The 18,789-nt window shown below is 38.2% G+C and overlaps 1 protein-coding gene across 1 annotated transcript in view; it reads left to right on the top strand.

Moving 5' to 3' along the window:
- Positions 1-1,781: 1,781 nt before the first annotated feature.
- SERPINI2 (serpin family I member 2) overlaps positions 1,782-18,789 on the top strand; it is a 34,883-nt gene continuing 17,875 nt past the window's right edge. The window contains exons 1-5 of the mRNA XM_004704242.3: positions 1,782-1,869; positions 2,673-2,926; positions 12,077-12,307; positions 13,625-13,819; positions 13,900-14,092. Of these exons, the coding sequence (XP_004704299.2) occupies positions 1,850-1,869; positions 2,673-2,926; positions 12,077-12,307; positions 13,625-13,819; positions 13,900-14,092 (893 nt within the window). The 5' untranslated portion in view covers positions 1,782-1,849. The remainder of the gene's footprint in view (positions 1,870-2,672; positions 2,927-12,076; positions 12,308-13,624; positions 13,820-13,899; positions 14,093-18,789) is intronic.

Below are 18,789 nucleotides of genomic sequence, written 5' to 3'. Positions count from 1 at the left end.
GGGGAGTGGGGAGGCCGGGGAACAAATGAGCTGACACCAAGGGCTCAAGTGGAAAGCGGGTGTTGTGAGAATGGTGAAGTCAACATATGTACTAATGTGCTGGACACAAATGACGTATGTACAGATTGTGATGAGTTGTATGATCCCATAATAAAATGATTATTTAATTTTAAAAAATCACAAGTGAAAAAGGCCTATGGCGTAGCTCACTCTGCAACACACGAGGTTGACATGAGCCAGGGTGCCGGACCAGCAGTCAACAGAAACAACAAGACCATCAAAATTTATATTGCACGTGATGGCCAGTAGTGACCTGTGGTTTCATTTAACTCAGTCAATGTGCTCATTCTTTTCTGAGCGGCTCCAGTAAATGGTGGCAATCAGGTCATGGTCCAATGCTGCCTCCTGGTTAGCGTGGCCTTTTCTATAAGAGAGAGAGTGAGGAACTGTGTTCTTCTCGCTGCCATTCACCCTCCCTCTTGCAGGGACTGTGTGTCTACCTTTAGGGGTGGTCTCCTGGGAGCTCCTTGGGAGCTGTTAGAGCCCTGCCATGCTTCCATTGACCTTGAATCCATGGATTCTGCACCACAAGCCTGTGATCTTCCTGCGTCTTGCTTCCCATTTCTGTGTCACAGGCCTTTGGCTTCGTGAGGCTGAAGCAGGAACCAACTAACATTGGGCTCATAGACTTGAGGTGGACTGGGCACGGCTGCCTTCTTGATATAAACTTGCTTCTTGATATAAAGTTCCTACTTTCTTATGCCTATGTGTCACCTGGTTTTGTTTCTCTAGACAAGCCAGCCTAACACAATTGTGTTTAATACAAGGCAATGGATTTGAGCTGGATGAGATCAAAACCTCTTCAATTATGTGCCCAAGAGCTTCCACAGAGAAAATCACATAGAAAATCACAAAGCACATACAAATAACATCACTATAAAACTACCTATGTATCCTAGTGTTATAATGCTATAAATTGGTACACTAATAATATTAATTTTTTGCTCAACATAAAGTATATTTTTCTTCAATATCTAATCTTTCTCCTAAGGACTCAAGTGGGCCTTATATCCGCAGGACACTCCTCTGATGATTGTATAATTTGATGGATTGTTGAGAACTCTGTAAAGGCGGCAGTAATTTGTCTCTGCATTCTGGATGTGATTTAGCTTTATTCTTATTCTCACAGGCATTCTGAAATATTTATGAGGGGTTGCATTGGTAATCTGATGTGGGAGGCCTATGAGAAACAAACCGAACTAATTACCAGCAAATTTACAACTTTGAGCACATTCTTCCAAATTCTGTTTCTTAGTATTATGGAAGAAGTAGGATAATGGCTGAAATTACATTAGGAATTTAATTTTAAAAAGGTGTTGTATTTTATCTCAGTTCCTGCATATTTCATCATAGATGATCAGCTGGATCATGTTGACCTTTTCTATAAGATAGTGACCACCTGCTGCGGCTTTAGAGCAATTAATCAACAACCTTCATGACAAACAGAGCTGGCCTTGCTGATATTAGATGCTCCAGGGACACAGGTGTTTCCCAGAAAGTACACTTTAGTAGCAATATTACAGGGAATAATCAGAAGCCACTTTGGGGTAAGTACTTTAAAACTAAATAGCTTTTACGTGAGGAATGTATACCATAGCATTGATTGTGAACTTTTAGTAGACTTGAGGAATGCTATTTACTTTGATGGCAAATTTATTTAAAGTTTCCAAAACTATGCATTAATTTTAGTCTCCGTAGAATATGTCACTATCAATTGGAAAGTCAAACTCTTATGGGATTATTTAGTGATTTATTTCATTCATCTGTATTTTGTGCTTTCTGCTGAGATATGATCCTAATCCCAAAGAGGTAAGTGAAATTTTCAGGCAAATTTTTGTGCAAGGTTGCAATTCATTATGTGTCTACAATGCTTCAATAACAAACTTCAATCATTAAAATTGCTTTGAGAGAAAACCTGATACAAAAATTCTACTACAAGGGAAATTATATCCTTCATATTATTGTTAATTATTCTAATATAAACAAAGTGCATAGAGTTATAATTATTTGCCAACTGATGTCTTAAATGCCCTAATACCATTTTGATTACCCACAAACAGATAATTTGGTCTAAATATTTTTTTGTCAATTTTTTCTACTTTTTCTCTCATTTTCTTTAGAAAAGTAAAAGGTGGATTTTTGAACATTTTGCCTTAAAGACTGCTGTAAATATTTAGATTACATACTTGACACTTTTTGTTCCATAAATCCTATTAGAATAGCAAGAACAGACTATTCCATTGTTATCACAGGTAGAGATATTTAGTTTAAAGCCATGAGAAGGGAAAGGGAAAAAATTCATATAACTACTCAGAGATAATATTGAAATAGATAACATTTCAGAGTTACCATTTCTTCTTTGGCTTTATTTCAAAAACGACGAGTATGTCTTGTACTGTTTGTTGATGGAGCAGAAAAGCCACCATTAAAACCCAGCTTATTTCTCCAAAAAGATGATGTGCAGTCAGAAAACTGGCATTGCATACTACTGTGGTAGTTAATTCTAACAAGACAGAGGATTCCAATGAGATCAGAAGGTTTTTGTTGAGCTTAAGTATGCTAAAATGTGGTTATTTTAAAAGAGGATCTATTTTGAATTAAATACTGTACAGAAATCAAATGGACATGATCTTGTGGTGGAGTCTCTTACTGACCTTCTCTGGAAGTCAAGCCTCAACATTCTTGGCTCAAAGAAACACCGAATTTGCAGTGGATCTTTATCAAGCCATTTGTTTATCTCACAAGAACAACATTATCTTTTCCCCCCTGGGAACGACTTTAGTTCTTGGAATGATACAACTGGGAGCAAAAGGAAAAGCACAGCATCAGATAAGACAAACTTTAAAACTTCAGGAAAACTCAAATGGTAAGATTTGTGCCTATGATTATTTATACTCGATGACAGAACACTAAACTTACCTTTAAATAGGTCATCGAGCACTTTAATAATAAAAAGTACAAAATGTTATGAAAAGTACAAAATCCTAATAAAATGGGGAATTACAAATACTTTCCTTTATAATTGCCTCCTAAATAAGCTTCTTTCCCTTACAATTGCATCTCAAAGAAGATGTTCTCAGAGCAATAACTTAAGAAGAAATTATGTTGTCTGTGAATGTATTTGGATATTTTATGTCACCTCATTTCTTTTAGGTGGTTTTAATTAATTGAGAGTATATGTGTCTATATTTAGAGAAAGATCTGGTGATTTAATTGTAAAAAGAAAAATCAGCCATAGAAAACTCCCTGGAGCCGTTTTACTCTGATCCACATTGGAGTTACCACGAGTCAGAACCAACTTCATGGCAACGGGTGTCTACATACACATGTAAACATATAGACATGCATGTACATATACACATAGCCATATACACATGTATTCCTCCACTATTACTTATGTCATGATTATTGCCCCCTATCATGCAAGTCCTTCAAAACGTATGTTTAATTGTTGCATTTTATTGCCTTATATGGAAATACCATTATATTTTAAACCTTCTAAAATAGGTTGGTGCAAAATTTACCTAATTAAAATAATGCTACAGTAAATACTCTCGCTCAGAGAATTATATGTGAATTTAGTACTGTTTCCTTTGCTTTCTCTTGTTCTGCTTCCAATTAAAAATATACTTTTACCCTTAAATGAGACCAAACAAAGACATAAGGTCATATATTTTAAAAGTTTACTCAAAAGTTTTAAAAGGAAACGTAGTGAAAAGAACATTTAACTAACCCCTCAGGCGGTGGTGTGTGTATGTGTGTGTTGGTGGTGATTCCTCGGAGTATCTCAAAGCTCTATTTGTAATAAGATGCCGTGGCTTTAATGCCGGGTCATCCAGTTGAAGGGGCAGGCTCGCATCTCTGTGGCCATTCTTGGCCCTAAATTTCCATAATGTTCTTTTTATTTTTAATAGTTTTACTGGTATATAATTCACATATAAATTCAATGGTTCAATCATATTAAAAGTGTTGTGCTTTCCATTTTAGAGCTGCACAATCAATTTTAGATCATCTTCTTCTTCCTGTATTTATTGTAACCAGTTCCCTCTTTCCCCTCAAGACCCCCTGCACATCCCTCATGACTGCATTGATGGCACCGTCTCTCTAGTTTTACCTGTGCTGGATTCCACAGCCACAAAGGCATGCACAAAATACAAAACAAATAAAACATCTTGCTGCACTCTGCAAAATAACAAGGCTATTCACTCCCCTTGTCTCAGGGCAAAGGGGATTCACTCCAGGCTTAAGCCCTGTGTGGGACGTGCAAATAGATTTTGGGCTAACATTTGCATCAATGTCAAATAATGTGTTCTAAATACCACAGGACATATCTTTGATTTGGGAAATAAATCACTATAATTTCAGTATGTTTACCTCAGCATAGAATAGCTATGTTTAGAAAGTTTTTTGCTTTCTGAGAAAACTAGTTACAAGTTTTATTTGCTTTACTTGAAATAAAAGCAGGGCTTTTTTGTTTTGTTTTCTTTTTTGCAGAAAATAAAATTCTGTTGGTGATAGCCAAGTTAATTGTATGAGTTTTATTTTGTGAATAATGTAAAATGAGGCCAATATATTCTAAATTTAGTCTTGTTTGTTTATATTAATTTTAGTATATCCTATCACTCCATCCAAGAAACATTTAAATCACATAACACATTTTGAGAAATAGAAAATCATTTTTGAAGATATGAAATATTACTTCCACAATAAACTGGAGGAATTTGGGTTTCTGAAATCTAAATTACTTTAAATGGATACAGCTTATATAGAGAAAGAAGTATCAGAATCTCGAATCGTGAACATGGTAATAATCATAATGGTGATATTGACAATACAAACGTACATAAGAGAAATTCAAAAAGTCTATGGAAAAATTTTATTCCCCTAATTCTGTTTTTTCACATGCCCAAAGTATGTAGGAGACAATTTTATTATCCTTGCTTTTAAGGAGTGATTTGATTTCTTCATTTTCTGGCCGCCCATGTTCTTCACAAACACTGTAATTCAGAGACCTCCATTATTTGTCTGTCTAGCTTACACACACACACACACACACACACACACACACACACACACACACACGGTGTTAAGATTTGCGAGCACTTGGTCTGGAACACCTCTGTCCTCAAAGTAACATCCTATCTTTTAAAGGCTTTCAAGAGGTCTTGTGCAGCAGATTTGCCCAATGCCACACAGCGTTTGAAAACCTCCATCATCTCTTTGTTTTTCATGACGTTGTGCACTGGTCCAAACCAGGAGCATTTGTGTTATGTTAGAAGGCCATTCATACTGAAAGCTGTAGTCTTTGATGTTCATCCATGAATGCCTACTCTCTTTACATTTAGCAAGCAGGGTTGTCGTCTGCATACCACAGGTTGCTATTCAGTTTTCCTCCAATCCTGATGCTGCATTCCTTTTTTATGTAGCCAACTTTCTCAGATTACTTGATCAGTGTGCAGATTAGCTAAACACAGTGAAAGGACACAGCCTTTCAACATACTTTGCCTGATTTTAAAGCATGCAGTATCTCTCTGTTTTATTTTTTAATGACTGCCTTATGTAAAGGTTCCACATGAGCACAAATAAGTGCTCTGGAACCCCCATTCTTCTCGATGCTATCCATAGTTTGTTATGATCCACATCGCTGAATGCTTTTGCATAGTCAAGGAAACCCTAGTAAACGTCTCTCAGTATCGTCTGCTTTCAGCCAAGGTCCATCCGGGGCGATATCCCTTGTTGCACATCCTCTTCTGAATCAAACTGCTGCAAGATCTTTGAGTTGTCGTCAGCAAAACTTTCCTTGCAAGAAATACGATTAATATTGCTCTACTCTCTCACCTGGATACTCCAATTTACTGTGTAAAATCTTGGCCATAAAATAAATCCTTCAACATTGATATTCAAAGTTTGATTTTTTTTTCTTTATTTCTTTCAGCTTGAGAAATGCTGAGAATGGTTTTCTCTTTCGGTTTTCCAACTGTAGGTCTCTGCATATTTTGTGGCGTATTTTGTTGTAATACTTTATTAATCTTATGAAGCTTCCCTTTGAAATATGTTCAGCTCTTTCATGTCATAATTTTCTCTTTTTTCCTTAGCTAGTCTCCATTCAGATCAAACTTCAGCATCTCTTCTGACATCCACATTTGTCTTTTCTTTATTTCCTGTCTTTCCAATGAGGTTTTGTTCTTGTCACATATTATGTCCTTGATGCTGTTCCACAACACGTCTGGTCTCTGGTCATAGTTATTCATTGTGTCACATCTTTCCTGGAGGTGGTCTCTACATTCAGGTGGGGTAGACTAAGGTCATACAATGGCTGTCATGGATTTGTTTTCCTTTTTATCTCTTCCAACATTCATTTACATATGAGCAGTTGGTCTATTTTTCAGTTTTTTCCGATCATGTTTTGACACATTTAACACAAAGTTAATTTGATTTCTATATATTTCATCCAGTGATGTCCCTGTGTATAGTTGTTTTTTATGTTGTTGAAAAAATGTGCCTGCAATGAATTCACCATTATCCTTGTTTCTATCACCAAGGCCATATTTATCAACCACCGATCTTTATTTCAAACTTCTGCATTTCAATTACCAGTAATTATTAATGCAACTTGATTGCATAGGTGATCAATTTCAGACTACATACAGAGGTTGGTAGAATTTGTCATTTTCTTTATATTTAGTGTTGGTTATTGGTGTGTAACGTTGAATGACAGCTGTATTATTAACTGGTTTTATATTTAGAAGCATAGAATTGCCAGATCACTAATCGTGTTGTACTTCATATCTTGACATTTTTCCTTTTTAATAGGATGTTATTCCTCTTTAATTTGTGATTCTCAGCATTGTTTAACATGTGCTTGTTGAATTCAAAATGGTTCATACCAGTTCATTCCAGCACACTATCAATTGGTATATCAATACTGATGTGTTCAATTTTACTTTTAGCTTCCAGTTTTTTGGATTCTTACTTTGGACATTTAACATTCTTCTTATTAATGTATATTTGTAACTCTTTTTTACCATTTTGAACTGTGCTCCGTCTGCAAAGGAAGGCTCTGAAGACTTTGTTGAGATTGACTCGTCTTTGAGGAAGCAGCTCGAAGTCCTATTTTGAGTGCGTTGCAATCTGACTGTATTCCATTCTGACACTGCATCTGAAAATGTTAACTGCTATCCATCAAGTGTTCACTGATCAGTTTCTTAAGGCAGTAGATCACTAGATCTGCTAGATCAATCTTAGTGTGAAAGCGTCAATGAAATCTCGCTATAGTGGGTGATCATGCTGGTAGTTAAAATACTGGTGGCATTGCTGCCAGAATCCTGGCAACAAGCAAGTTGCCACAGTAAGAGACATGGTAGAGCAGAGAGAAACAGAAAAAAAGCAATAATATTCATGTTTTCCTTCATTGCCATTTTTACATTTTATGAATCCTAGATTGTGTTACATTTTATATATTTTAATATTATATATTTTTTTTCTTTACTACTATACTTTCTCACGGACTCCTAAACTTTGTGTCTAGAGTGAGAGTTTCATGGGTTCTCCAGTATCCCTGTCTTCAACTCTCCACTGATTTTCAAAAGGTAGTTCTGTTGAATCAGGCAATATCTTACTTTCCCTGCTACGAATACCCTGATTCGGTCTCACTGTTGCACATTAACACCTGGTTTACTCTATTCAGGAGGCTGGGGTGAGGTGGGGGTTGTCTGTGGATGGACACTCAACTCTTGGCATTCTAACTCTCATTGTCTGTAGTTCTCATATTTTCCCTAATTATGAAAATATCTGTTCATAATTTATAGTTTCCATTTTGCTGGGGATTTTCCCCCCTCTAACAATATTGCTTGCTGATCAAAGGCTATGGTGAAGATACTTCTTTGTTCCAAGCAGGTTCTGAGAAGGGACTGGTCATGTATTCCAATTCAGTCTCGGCCTCTGGATGACCCAGTGTTTGGGTACTTGTTACCACACTTCGCAAATTACTTAATCTCTCTGGAGCTCAGATTCCTCATTCTAATAAAAGGCATGTCGATGAAAAATTGTACATGCACCTTTAAACTAATGTCATCTACACGTCTATCATTACCTTTGTTTCAGAGATTGCATCAATTACATTGGGCACATGATTGACGTTAAGTCGCATACCAGCAGAGAAAGTAAATAGTTACTTAACTTTTCTGTGGGGCTGGTTGACATATAAAAGGAGCCACAATCACCTGAGGACCAATGAGTTCTCCACGACTCTATTTTAGGAAAGGACATACATTTATTCTCATTGCTTTTTATGAGACATGACTATTTGTTCTTTTGAACTATGTGCTAAGAGGTTATTTACCTTTAAATTAAATCAAATTGATCAGGCAGATAATTTTATATGCTTCTCCAACCTTATGCTACTTGCTGACATTTTTTCCCCTGAATTGAACCCAAGGAATTAACAAAAGGCAACCGAACGGTTGGCAAAACAACCCCCAACCGAAAGAAAAGAAAAAAAACCAATTGCCGGGAAAAAAGGGGTGGAAAGGGGTCCAACCCCCCTAATTGGTTCCCCCAAACCTTTAAGGGTGTCCATAAATTACAAATTCCTGAAAATTGGTTTGAAATTCTGCCACTTCATTTCTCAACTAATTAAGTCTTATAGAAAAGCTCCGGTGCCTGTACTCTGAGGTCTCCTCTAGCCTCCCAGCTACGGAGATAATTCTTGGAGGTTGCAGATGGTCATAAAGATTTACCTCTGCAACCAGTGCATTAAAAAGTAAAATAAATAAAAATGTTCCCTTCCTTGTGCATAGAAATCCAAGGTTGTAGAGAATTGCTGAAGTTCCTCAGAGTCAATCACAATGAAGTAAGATTTTGTATCTAAAACTATCTAGGTGCCAATAAATGGCTAAACTTGGCCTGAGAAGAGCACAATGAACTGTACCCTGTAGGATCTCCCTCATGTCTGTACAAGTGGTACACGGAGCAAGTGGAGGTCAAAATGCAGACTCTACTCGCCATGTGCGGTTGGACAAGATAGGAAGCTATAAGGTTGCAGCTTTGGTGAGATGTAGCCTGTTCTTACCTACTGTCATGCTCTTACGCTGTCTTACGCTGTCATGCTCGGGGTGGCCCTGCCAGTTCTATGTAAAATAGAGTGCACCTGTGCACACACGCCCACAATTTCTTATTTTTACTTTTATTTGAATGATTTTAATTTTGTTGCATTGGTGCTAAAATGTCTTTAAGCTTAGGGAAGTGCATGGGATATAAAATAGCCAAACGAATTGTCATTGAGTTGACTCTGACTTGTAGCACCTCCATGTGTACAGAATCGAAGAGTTCCACAGGGTGTCAGGGCGACGACCTGTTGGAACCAGATTGCCAGCCCTTTTTTCTAAAGGGCTTCTGGGTGCATTTGAACCACCAATTTTACAGTGAGCAGTCAAGTGCTGGACCATTTGTGCCACCTAGATACTATTCAGCAGGACATAAAGATATAAAAACATTGCTTATAAATCCCACGGGAGCCCTGATGACAGATAGTTAAGCACTTGGCTATGTCTTAGGTTGGGTTCTCTAGAGAAGCAAAGCCAATTATAATTTTTATATATGTATATGTTTATATATATACACACACACACACACACACATATATATATATATATATTTATATCATTAGAATATTTCACACAACACAGTTGTAGAAGTTGCAAGTCCAAGTTCAGGCAAGTGCCAAATCCATGTGTCAGATGTTAGGCTGGAGGCTCCTCCTGATCGTGTAACTGCAGAGGACTGATTAGCCCAAGATTGACTGGAAGATGACAGATTTTTGGCTTTAGAGGCGAATGGATCCACATTTAGATGGCTGCTAATGACTGCCAGAATTAGCACACAAATATAGCCGGTAGTTTGCATGAGTCTAAAGAATAGGAGGTTGATAAGTCAGGTGCAGGATCAACATCCAGCAAAAAAAGCAAAACCAAAACAAGCAAGTGTTTCCACAGCATCCACTTATATTGGAAGCAGACCGTACTCCCAAGGAAATGTTCTTTTGATTGACTGGATCATGGCTTTGATCTCCACAATTTCTAATAGCTATCTAGTAGTAAGTTTTTTTCTTTAGTATCTTTTTAGAAACTATTTGAATAACCTCCAATAATGAACCACTTCTGTTTTTTAAAGTAAATATGTTTAACTTTCTTGATGTGAAAGTACGTTGGTTAAGTGCGGGGATGCTAACTAAAAGACTGGCTTTTCCCACATGAAGAAGCACACCAGCCTGCGTGACCACGAGGTGTCAATAGGATCAGGTGTTGGGCAACAAAGACCCAGACCAAAAAAATCATATCATTGTGAATGAGGGGGAATGCGTAGTGGCGACCCAAAGCCCATCTGTAGGACACTGGACATCCCCTTACAGAAGGGCCGTGGGGAGGACACCAGTCAGTCAGGATGAAACATACAATTTTCCTCTAGTTCTTCAATGCTTCCCCCTTCTCATGGTCCCAACTCTACCTTACAAATCCGGCTAGACCAGAGCATGTACATAGGTACAGATAAGAGCTGGAAACACAGGGAATACAGGACAGATAAACCCCTCAGGACCAATATTGAGAGCAGCCATAGCATGGGGGAAGGGAAAGGTGAGGGGAAAAAGGGAGAACCAATCACAATGGGGGGATGGACAACAGAAAAGTGGGTGAACGGAGACATTGGTCAGTATAAGTCATGAAATAATAATTTATAAATTATCAATGGTTAATGAGGAGGGAGAGTGGAGGAGGGAGAGAAAAATATGAGAAGCTGATGATACCTAGAGCTCAAGGAGAAAACAAGTGTTTTGAAAAGGATGATTGCAACAAATGTTCAAATGTGCTTGACACAATGGATGGTTGTGTGGATTGTGATAAGAGTTGTATGAGCCCCCAGTAAAATGATTTTTAAAAAAGAAGAAGAAGATTGGATTTCAAAGCTACCTTGGGGCTCTACTGGAAAAAGATCTAGCAATCAACCACTCCCCTAACAATTCCAGCCCAGAAAGCTTCTTGGGGAAGTTCGACTCTGTTGTGTGTGGTCACTCTGACCTGGAATCTACTTGATATTTTATGACACCTGGCAACAATAACAGCCATTGAAAAATATAGCCAGGGCTCTGAAAGAACCCTTTGCTTGATATAGAATTCTTAAGAATTGATTGAGTTCCAGGACTGAGCAGAAGGAATGAATATATTTGCAACCTTTGGTAATAAATAGGAGCCTACCAAGCAAAATACCACAGTAAAATCCTTTCTTAAGCATGTGCAGCTTTGTGACAACATTGTGTTCCGAATAGTCCAGCAATAAATAATTGGCCAAAGGTGAGTTTATTAGTTGAGTCTGACTGAGTCATTTAGCTAGTGGTTTAACTGGAATGGTTAAAGATCTTTATTGTTCTTGTAGACAGCCAAAGTATATAGGTTAACAGACCTGGAAAAATAGGCGATCCTGATTCTTACGCATCTAGAGATGATTATAGGGATTGCCTCATAAATTTTAAAATGTAGACACATTCAGTTGCTTATAGAGAGCAATGCTTTCTTACACTGCCATAAAAGTAATATTGAAAAGGATTGCTCATCATTGTCACTGTCAAACCCCATCAGCATTTATTAACATCCCCCTTTGATAAATACCTCATGAACATATTATGTGGAGAAGAAGATTCTGTATGTAAATTTCCAATGACCAAAAATGAGCTACATTTGACTCTAAGGAAAGAACTGCCTTTAACTTGTATGAGTACATATTTTTGTTTTTGACAAATTTCAAATCCGCATAGACATTCTTTCTCTATAAAGGTTGATTTCTCAAAAAATGCATCTTTCTGCAGGAAAAAAATTCTTAAAATATTTATACTAACTTAGGATTGTTATTTATACCTAAGGGTACAAAAAATGGTGATCTGAATCAGAGCCCTTAGATACAAAACTGAGAAGCTGTTGTTTTGATGTTGTGCAATATGTCAGTATACATTGTAATTATTTTTTAGGAGAAGAATTTTCTGCGCTGAAGTCATTTTTCTCTGCCATCTCAGAGAAAAAACAAGAATTTACATTTAATCTTGCCAATGCCCTCTACCTTCAAGAAGGATTCACTGTGAAAGAACAGTATCTCCATGGCAACAAGGATTTTTTCCAGAGTGCTATAAAACTGGTGGATTTTCAGGATGCAAAGGCTTGTGCAGAGGCAATAAGTACCTGGGTAGAAAGCAAAACAAATGGTAAAGTTTCCCGTTTGTTATTAAATCATTATTTGTCATTGTATTCATGGTTTGTAATATCTAAAGAATGGCCAAAATGTTTCCACCTAAACTATGGATCAGCGGAATCACATCTCTAATTTCAGTTCCCTGTTCTTCAAATCAACCCTAAATTATAAAACTTAGAGAAACCTATTTGAAAAGTATACATATTCCTTTTTTGTTTTGTTTTGTTTGGGGAGTGAAATCTATTTTTTAAATTCCTAATACAATCATTTTAAATGATTTTTCTTCAAGCATAGATTTTCTGCAAGGATGGCGGCAGAATGAACATCTTTTACCAGCTAAAAGTTGGATTTCAATCCCAAATGCTTTCTTTCCCACATATTCTGTAAATAATTAACACATCTTTGTTGAATGTGGTAATGTTTAATAATGCACGTTGATAGTCTTATCCTATTACGGTGGTAATCTACATACAAACAGACAAAAATTTCAAGGGGACTACACAGGGATGTAGTAGGAACACCACACAGCTTAAAGCCACCCAGAGCTTAAGTTCAAATACCAGTTAGTTGTAAACTATGCCCCCATTTAAAATGAAGTTTGTACTAAAATATTTCAGGATTACTGGAAGGTTTGATAACAATGCATGCAAAATGAAAAGCACCAGTCAACAGCTAACAGTAGTTTCTTTGTTCAGTCATCTGCAACACATGCGGATGTCAGAGTGTAGGAAGTGAGGGCATCATTTATGTGAGAAGCATAAACTGGGTGCGATGGGAGTGGTAAGCAGATTCATAAGAAAGTCCGATTACCAGGGCACACTGAGGAGAGCACAGTGGTATCAATTATGATACCTAACTCAGAAATACTTTCTGGACCTGGAGACGGAGGATTAGTGGCTTGGAGAATGGACATCATGCCATTTATCTTGTCCCTTTTCAGTGGTTAAAGGCTACAGCCACAAGCTTGCTAAGTTTGGGCATGCCATTGACTTGTTCATTGTGATTGACTTGCTTATGAACCTTGACATAAAGTTTAATGAATACTACTGAGTAGGAAGAGATCTTTGGCTTTTTGTTCTTTCTGAAAGATGACCGGCACAAATAAATCCTTACAGGAAGGCTATCTATCACTAAGCTGATCATATGCCCATGTGGAGTTCATAGTGCTCCCTCTGCTCTCAAATTGGGCACATTTAGACCATAAATTACCTAGTTATTCTGTCCATAACTGATCTACAGAAAGATATTTTGCTTTAATTCTTTTTCAAGCAATTATATTGAAGCATCATTTCTTCTTTCTTTCTTATCACCTGCTCTACCTACATGACAGGAAAAATTAAAGACATGTTTTCAGGGGAAGAGTTTGGCCCTTTGACTCGACTGGTCCTGGTTAATGCTATTTATTTCAAGGGAGATTGGAAACAAAAATTCAGAACGGAGAATACACAGCTGATGAATTTCACTCAGCAAGATGGCTCTGCTGTCCAGATACCCACGATGAAAGCTCTTCTGAGAACAAGATACGGTAACGTGCGAAACCTCATTCTCAAAGCCTGGCTTTGGGAATAGCTAATGGCAGTGATTACTTTCTTTCCTCTGTTCCAGGCTATTTTTCAGAGGCTTCTATGAATTACCAGGTTTTGGAATTACCTTACAAGGGCAATGAACTTAGTCTGATCATCATACTTCCTGAAGAAAATGTTGACATTGAGGAAGTGGGGAAACGAATTACTGCTCGTCAAATCCTAAAATGGTTTTCTGAAATGCAGGAAGAGCAGGTGGAAATAAGCCTCCCCAGGTTTGTAATGCCATTTTCTTACTCCGGTTCTTATGTCTCCACTTCACAAGGAATTTGAATAGCCAGCTGAAAGATAACAAATGCTTGAGAAGGCTATTGACACAAATGAAAAATAAAATCTACTTGGAAATGTTATTCAATTGAGTGGATGCCAAGGCAGGTCTAAACCGTGGCAGCATTGCTTCACCGGCCATGGAGAGGCCTGAACTTAAGTGCAAATTTTCTCTGAAAGAGATAACGAACTATGAAATTTGAAACTAGAAACTAGTATGTGATCGAAACACATTATTAACTTTCTATTATAAAACTGCCTTTATGTTTTTCTGATTGGAATTTAAAATATGTTTTATTGTGTCTAAAAGGAACACTGGTGGTTCAGTAATTAAGCATTTGTCTGCTAACCAGAAGGTTGGTGGTTCAAATCTACTAGCTGCTTCACAGAAGAGGGCTGTGATGTCTTCTTCAATAAAGATGACAGCCCTCGGAAACTCATGTCCGTTCTACTCTGTCTGAGTCAGAATGGACCCGGTGGTATGGGTTTGGTTGTTTGTATGGGTCTAAGGATTACAAAAGCCACAAAACACTCGTGATAGCGATAGGACTGCCTCGTGACCGGCTCCCATAAAGATTAGAGCCAAGAGATTTAATATTAAAGATATGTCAAATCACCTTTGACAGATAGTGTTCTAACAGCCACCGAATTGTAAATCTTGTTCTTTCCATTTTATGAAGTTAAAATAAAATTGTAAATTGCAAAGCATTGCTCTGGAAGTAATAATTACAAACATGATTGTTTTAATATCATACTTCTTCGAGACAGGATAAACTTCAACGTCTAAGGTCTACCCAAATAACTCAACTCACAGTCCACCTGAACTTCAAAACAGATGTCTTACAGATTAGTTGTGGCCTTTATTTCTAAACTGCTCTTCAAACTCGTTGATGTCTACAGATGTTAGCTAGGTCTCCTGGTTTTGGGGCCCTTGTGTCTTATAGTTTTGGCTCTCACCTTCTGCTTAACTTACCCAAGAACTTGACATTTGTTATTTCAATCATACCCTCATTAACTTCTTAAAATAACTTTTCATTGTGAAATGGGTGAAGGTGTGCTAAGTAGATAAGTTTTCTACTTAACAAGTCATACTGCTGTTGTTTCATCTTATTGATTGCAATACTCACACTGTAACATCATTTACTTCATTCTTCTGTGCTTCTTGTTTTCATTCTGCCTTCTTTCTTAACCCTTCTGAATGTTGTCCTTGGGTAAATATTGCCCAATTGATATCCAATGGTGGATTGTTCTAAATACACACCTCCCTAATGTTAATTGTTTCCCTTATAGACCTATCTTTAGTTTGGCTGAAAATTGATCTATGCGGGAGAGTTCATTTCCAGATTTGAAGGGTGACTACTGACTAAGGCCAGCAGTCTAGGGAGTTCTACCCATCTCTATCAGAACAGTAAATATGGTCTTTTTTGTGATTTTGAATTTCACTGCCTATTTTTCTCCCACTTTATCCAAGATTTTCTAATGTGATCTCTTTCAGAGGCACCAACATTCTAGAGGGTTTCTTCTATATCTTCAACAGTTTCCTGCTTTCTTCCTAGCCATCTTCAGTCCTGGGTACACTTACACAGGACACTCCTGCTCAACTACTGATTTTGCATGTGCAGAAAATAAACACTTTCGGCTTCCATTGGATAGGAGCTTGCAACTTCTTGTTTCTCTCTGGAAACTTTCCAAAACTCATACCACACTATGCTTCCATACTTTTCTTTCACTCTATATCAACATCTGTCTCAACCTCCTATTTCTTGAATACAACACGCAACTAAACAAATTCTTTGACCTATCTGTCCTTTACTTCCATCTTCACTCCCCCTGCTTTCCTTGATATCCTGGAGGGAGAAAGTGCCCATATTTCTTCTAAATCTAGTCTCTTAAGCCTTGAGCCTCATGATCCAAACATTCCTAACCGTCCACTTTTTCTTGAAAACACCTTTTTTCTCTAACCCCTTCTCCTCCCCTTACCCCCACCTCCACCCCTTTTCTGAAAAATCTTCCTACTCCCTTACTTTGTTCTTTCTCTTTCTTTTCTTTTTAAAATATTCTCCTATAATGATTTTTACTAGGGTCTCACCTTTAGAATTTTACTACACTCACTTGCTTTGTGAGATCTTCTTTAGCTCCTAATAGTCATGGAGCCAGGAGCCCTGGGGGCATAGTGACTTACATGTTGTGAACTATAATGTCAGTAGTTCAAATCCACCAGCAGGTCCTCTTGTGAAAAACGAGACTGTCTGCACCCACAATGATTTGCAGCTTTGGAAACAATAGAGAGCAGTTCTATTCTGTCTTAGAGGGTCTCTATGACTTGGACTTGACCCAATGGCAGAGAATGTAGAGCTGTATTCATTAAAGAGGAGCCTTCATGGGTGGTGCAGTGGACTAAATATTTGGCTGCTAACTGATGGCGATTGGAATCTACTGACCCACTGTGGGAGAGAGAGGAAGCAATCTGCTTTGCTGCAGATTCTGTAAAGATTAGGAAGCAGTTCTATTCTGTCCTGTGGGGCGACAGGGAGTTGGAATTAACTTGATGGCAGTGAGAATTCACTGAGGAGCACTTGACTGCTGGGAAGCTAAATGGAAAGTTGTTCATCTCGAGCCACCCATCACTCCATGGGAAACAAATGTGATAGACTGCTTCCACGATTTGCAGCCTGAGAAACCAAACGGGACCATTCACATTTGTCCTGTAGAGCTGCTATGAGTTGGAATCACCTTCAAGGTCCTAGGGTTGGTATTTCAGTTTTTTCAGGAATTGAAAGGTCCTGAGGTGATGCAAATGATTTGCACTTCAATAGTGATCTAACGTTGGTGATTTGAATTCATTCAGCAGCATGTTGGGATTAAGGCCTGGTGAAGGGCTTCAGAGGAATCCTAGTGGTATCGTGGTTGTGCACTGGGCTGCTAATTTCCAGGTCAGCAGTTTGAAACCACTGGCTACTCCGTGGGAAAACGATGAGGCTTTCCATTGTCATCAAGAGTTCCATCTCAGAAACCCGCAGAGACAGTTCTAGCTTGCCCTCTGGGGCTGTTATGAGTTGGAATTGACTTGCTGACAGTGAGTGGTGGTGGTGGTTGCTGTTTAATTTGGATCTGCTTCCATAAAATTACAGCCAAGGGGATCCTGTGGAGAAGTCTCGCTCTGTCACATGTGCGGTCACGATGATTGGGAACAAACTGATAACAATGGGCTTGATTGGGGTCCTTAATTATGAGTTGGAGTTGTCTGAACAGCAAATCGTCGGGTCTGCATGAATAACTCTAAAATCTCCATATCTGACAGCAACCTCTCTCCTGTGCCTGTCTCTCTTGTTCAATGCTCTCACGTTGGCTGTGACTTACCACAACCCTGTGTACCATAGAACCAAACACGGCCTGATCCTAGGCCTGCCTCACAACTTCCGCTGTGCTGGAGCCCGTTCATGGTGTCGCTACCTAAAAAGTCCATCCATTTTGTTCAAAATCTTTCTCTTTTCACTGATTATCAAGCATATGTCCTTCTTCAGGGGCTGGTCCTTCTTGATCCATGTCTAAAGACCTACATTCCTTGAAGAATTGCTATCTTTGCTTCTAAGGAGCATCCTGAGTGGAATTCTTCCAATTCAGATATTTGTTCTTGTGGAATTCTTTTGCCTCCTTCATTCATTGTCCAACTTTAAAAAAAATTATTTTATTGGGGGCTCATAAACTCTTATCACAATCCATACATATATCCACTGTGTCAAGCACATTTGTACATTTGTTGCCATCATCATTCTCAAAACATTTGCTTTCTACCTGAGACCTTGGTATCAGCTCCTCATTTTCCCCCTCCCTCCCTGCTCTCCTCTCCCTCATGAATCCTTGATAATTTATAAATTATTATTATCTTGCCATCTTACACTGTCTGATGTTCTCTTATGAATATGAAGTAATTGAAAATGGTGGATGCATCCACCACAAATTTGTCAGTTTGCCATACTGTGGTGGCTTGCTTTGATGGTGGAAGCTATATAACTGATACTTCAAATTCTAAGAGGGTCACACATGGGGAAGAGGTATTTGTGGAGCTTCCCGACTGAGATCTGACTAGGAAGAAAAATTAGAGTAGTAGTGGAACATTACCTGTTATACTGCTAGAGATGGAACCCTCATGTTGGGAGGCATTCAAAGATACCTGAGGATGTGCTGCTACTTCAAAGTCAAGCTGAACTTAATGCAGATGAAGATAAACATTGGGAACCTTCATCTGCCAATAGAGCACAACTGAAAATAGGAAGAAAGCATTGCAAGCATCCATTAATGATTAGAACATGGGATGGTGCGACATATGAATCTAGAAAATTTCCAGATTCAAATTCCTCACAACTGGACCAGTAGACAACATCATGAAACATGGAGAAAAGATTGACATTTCGTTTTGCTTGAATCTACAATCAATGCTCATGGAAGCAGGAGTCCATAAATCAAATGACATATTGCACTGGGAACATTTTCAGTCCAAGAGCTATTTAAAGTGTGAAAGAGTCCAAGTGTCACTTTGAGGACTCGGGTGTGCCAGACCCACCCACAGCATTTCCAATGGCCTCAGATGCTTGTGAAGACTGGACAATGCATAAGGAAGACGGCCGAAGAGGCGTCGCATTTG

The sequence above is a fragment of the Echinops telfairi genome, unplaced genomic scaffold, assembly GCF_000313985.2.
Source record: "Echinops telfairi isolate 266 unplaced genomic scaffold, ASM31398v2 ScPeMD7_7420;HRSCAF=8458, whole genome shotgun sequence".
NCBI lineage: Eukaryota > Metazoa > Chordata > Mammalia > Afrosoricida > Tenrecidae > Echinops > Echinops telfairi.
Note: the sequence above shows the minus strand (reverse complement) of the source record. Positions and strands in the feature narration are given on the sequence as shown.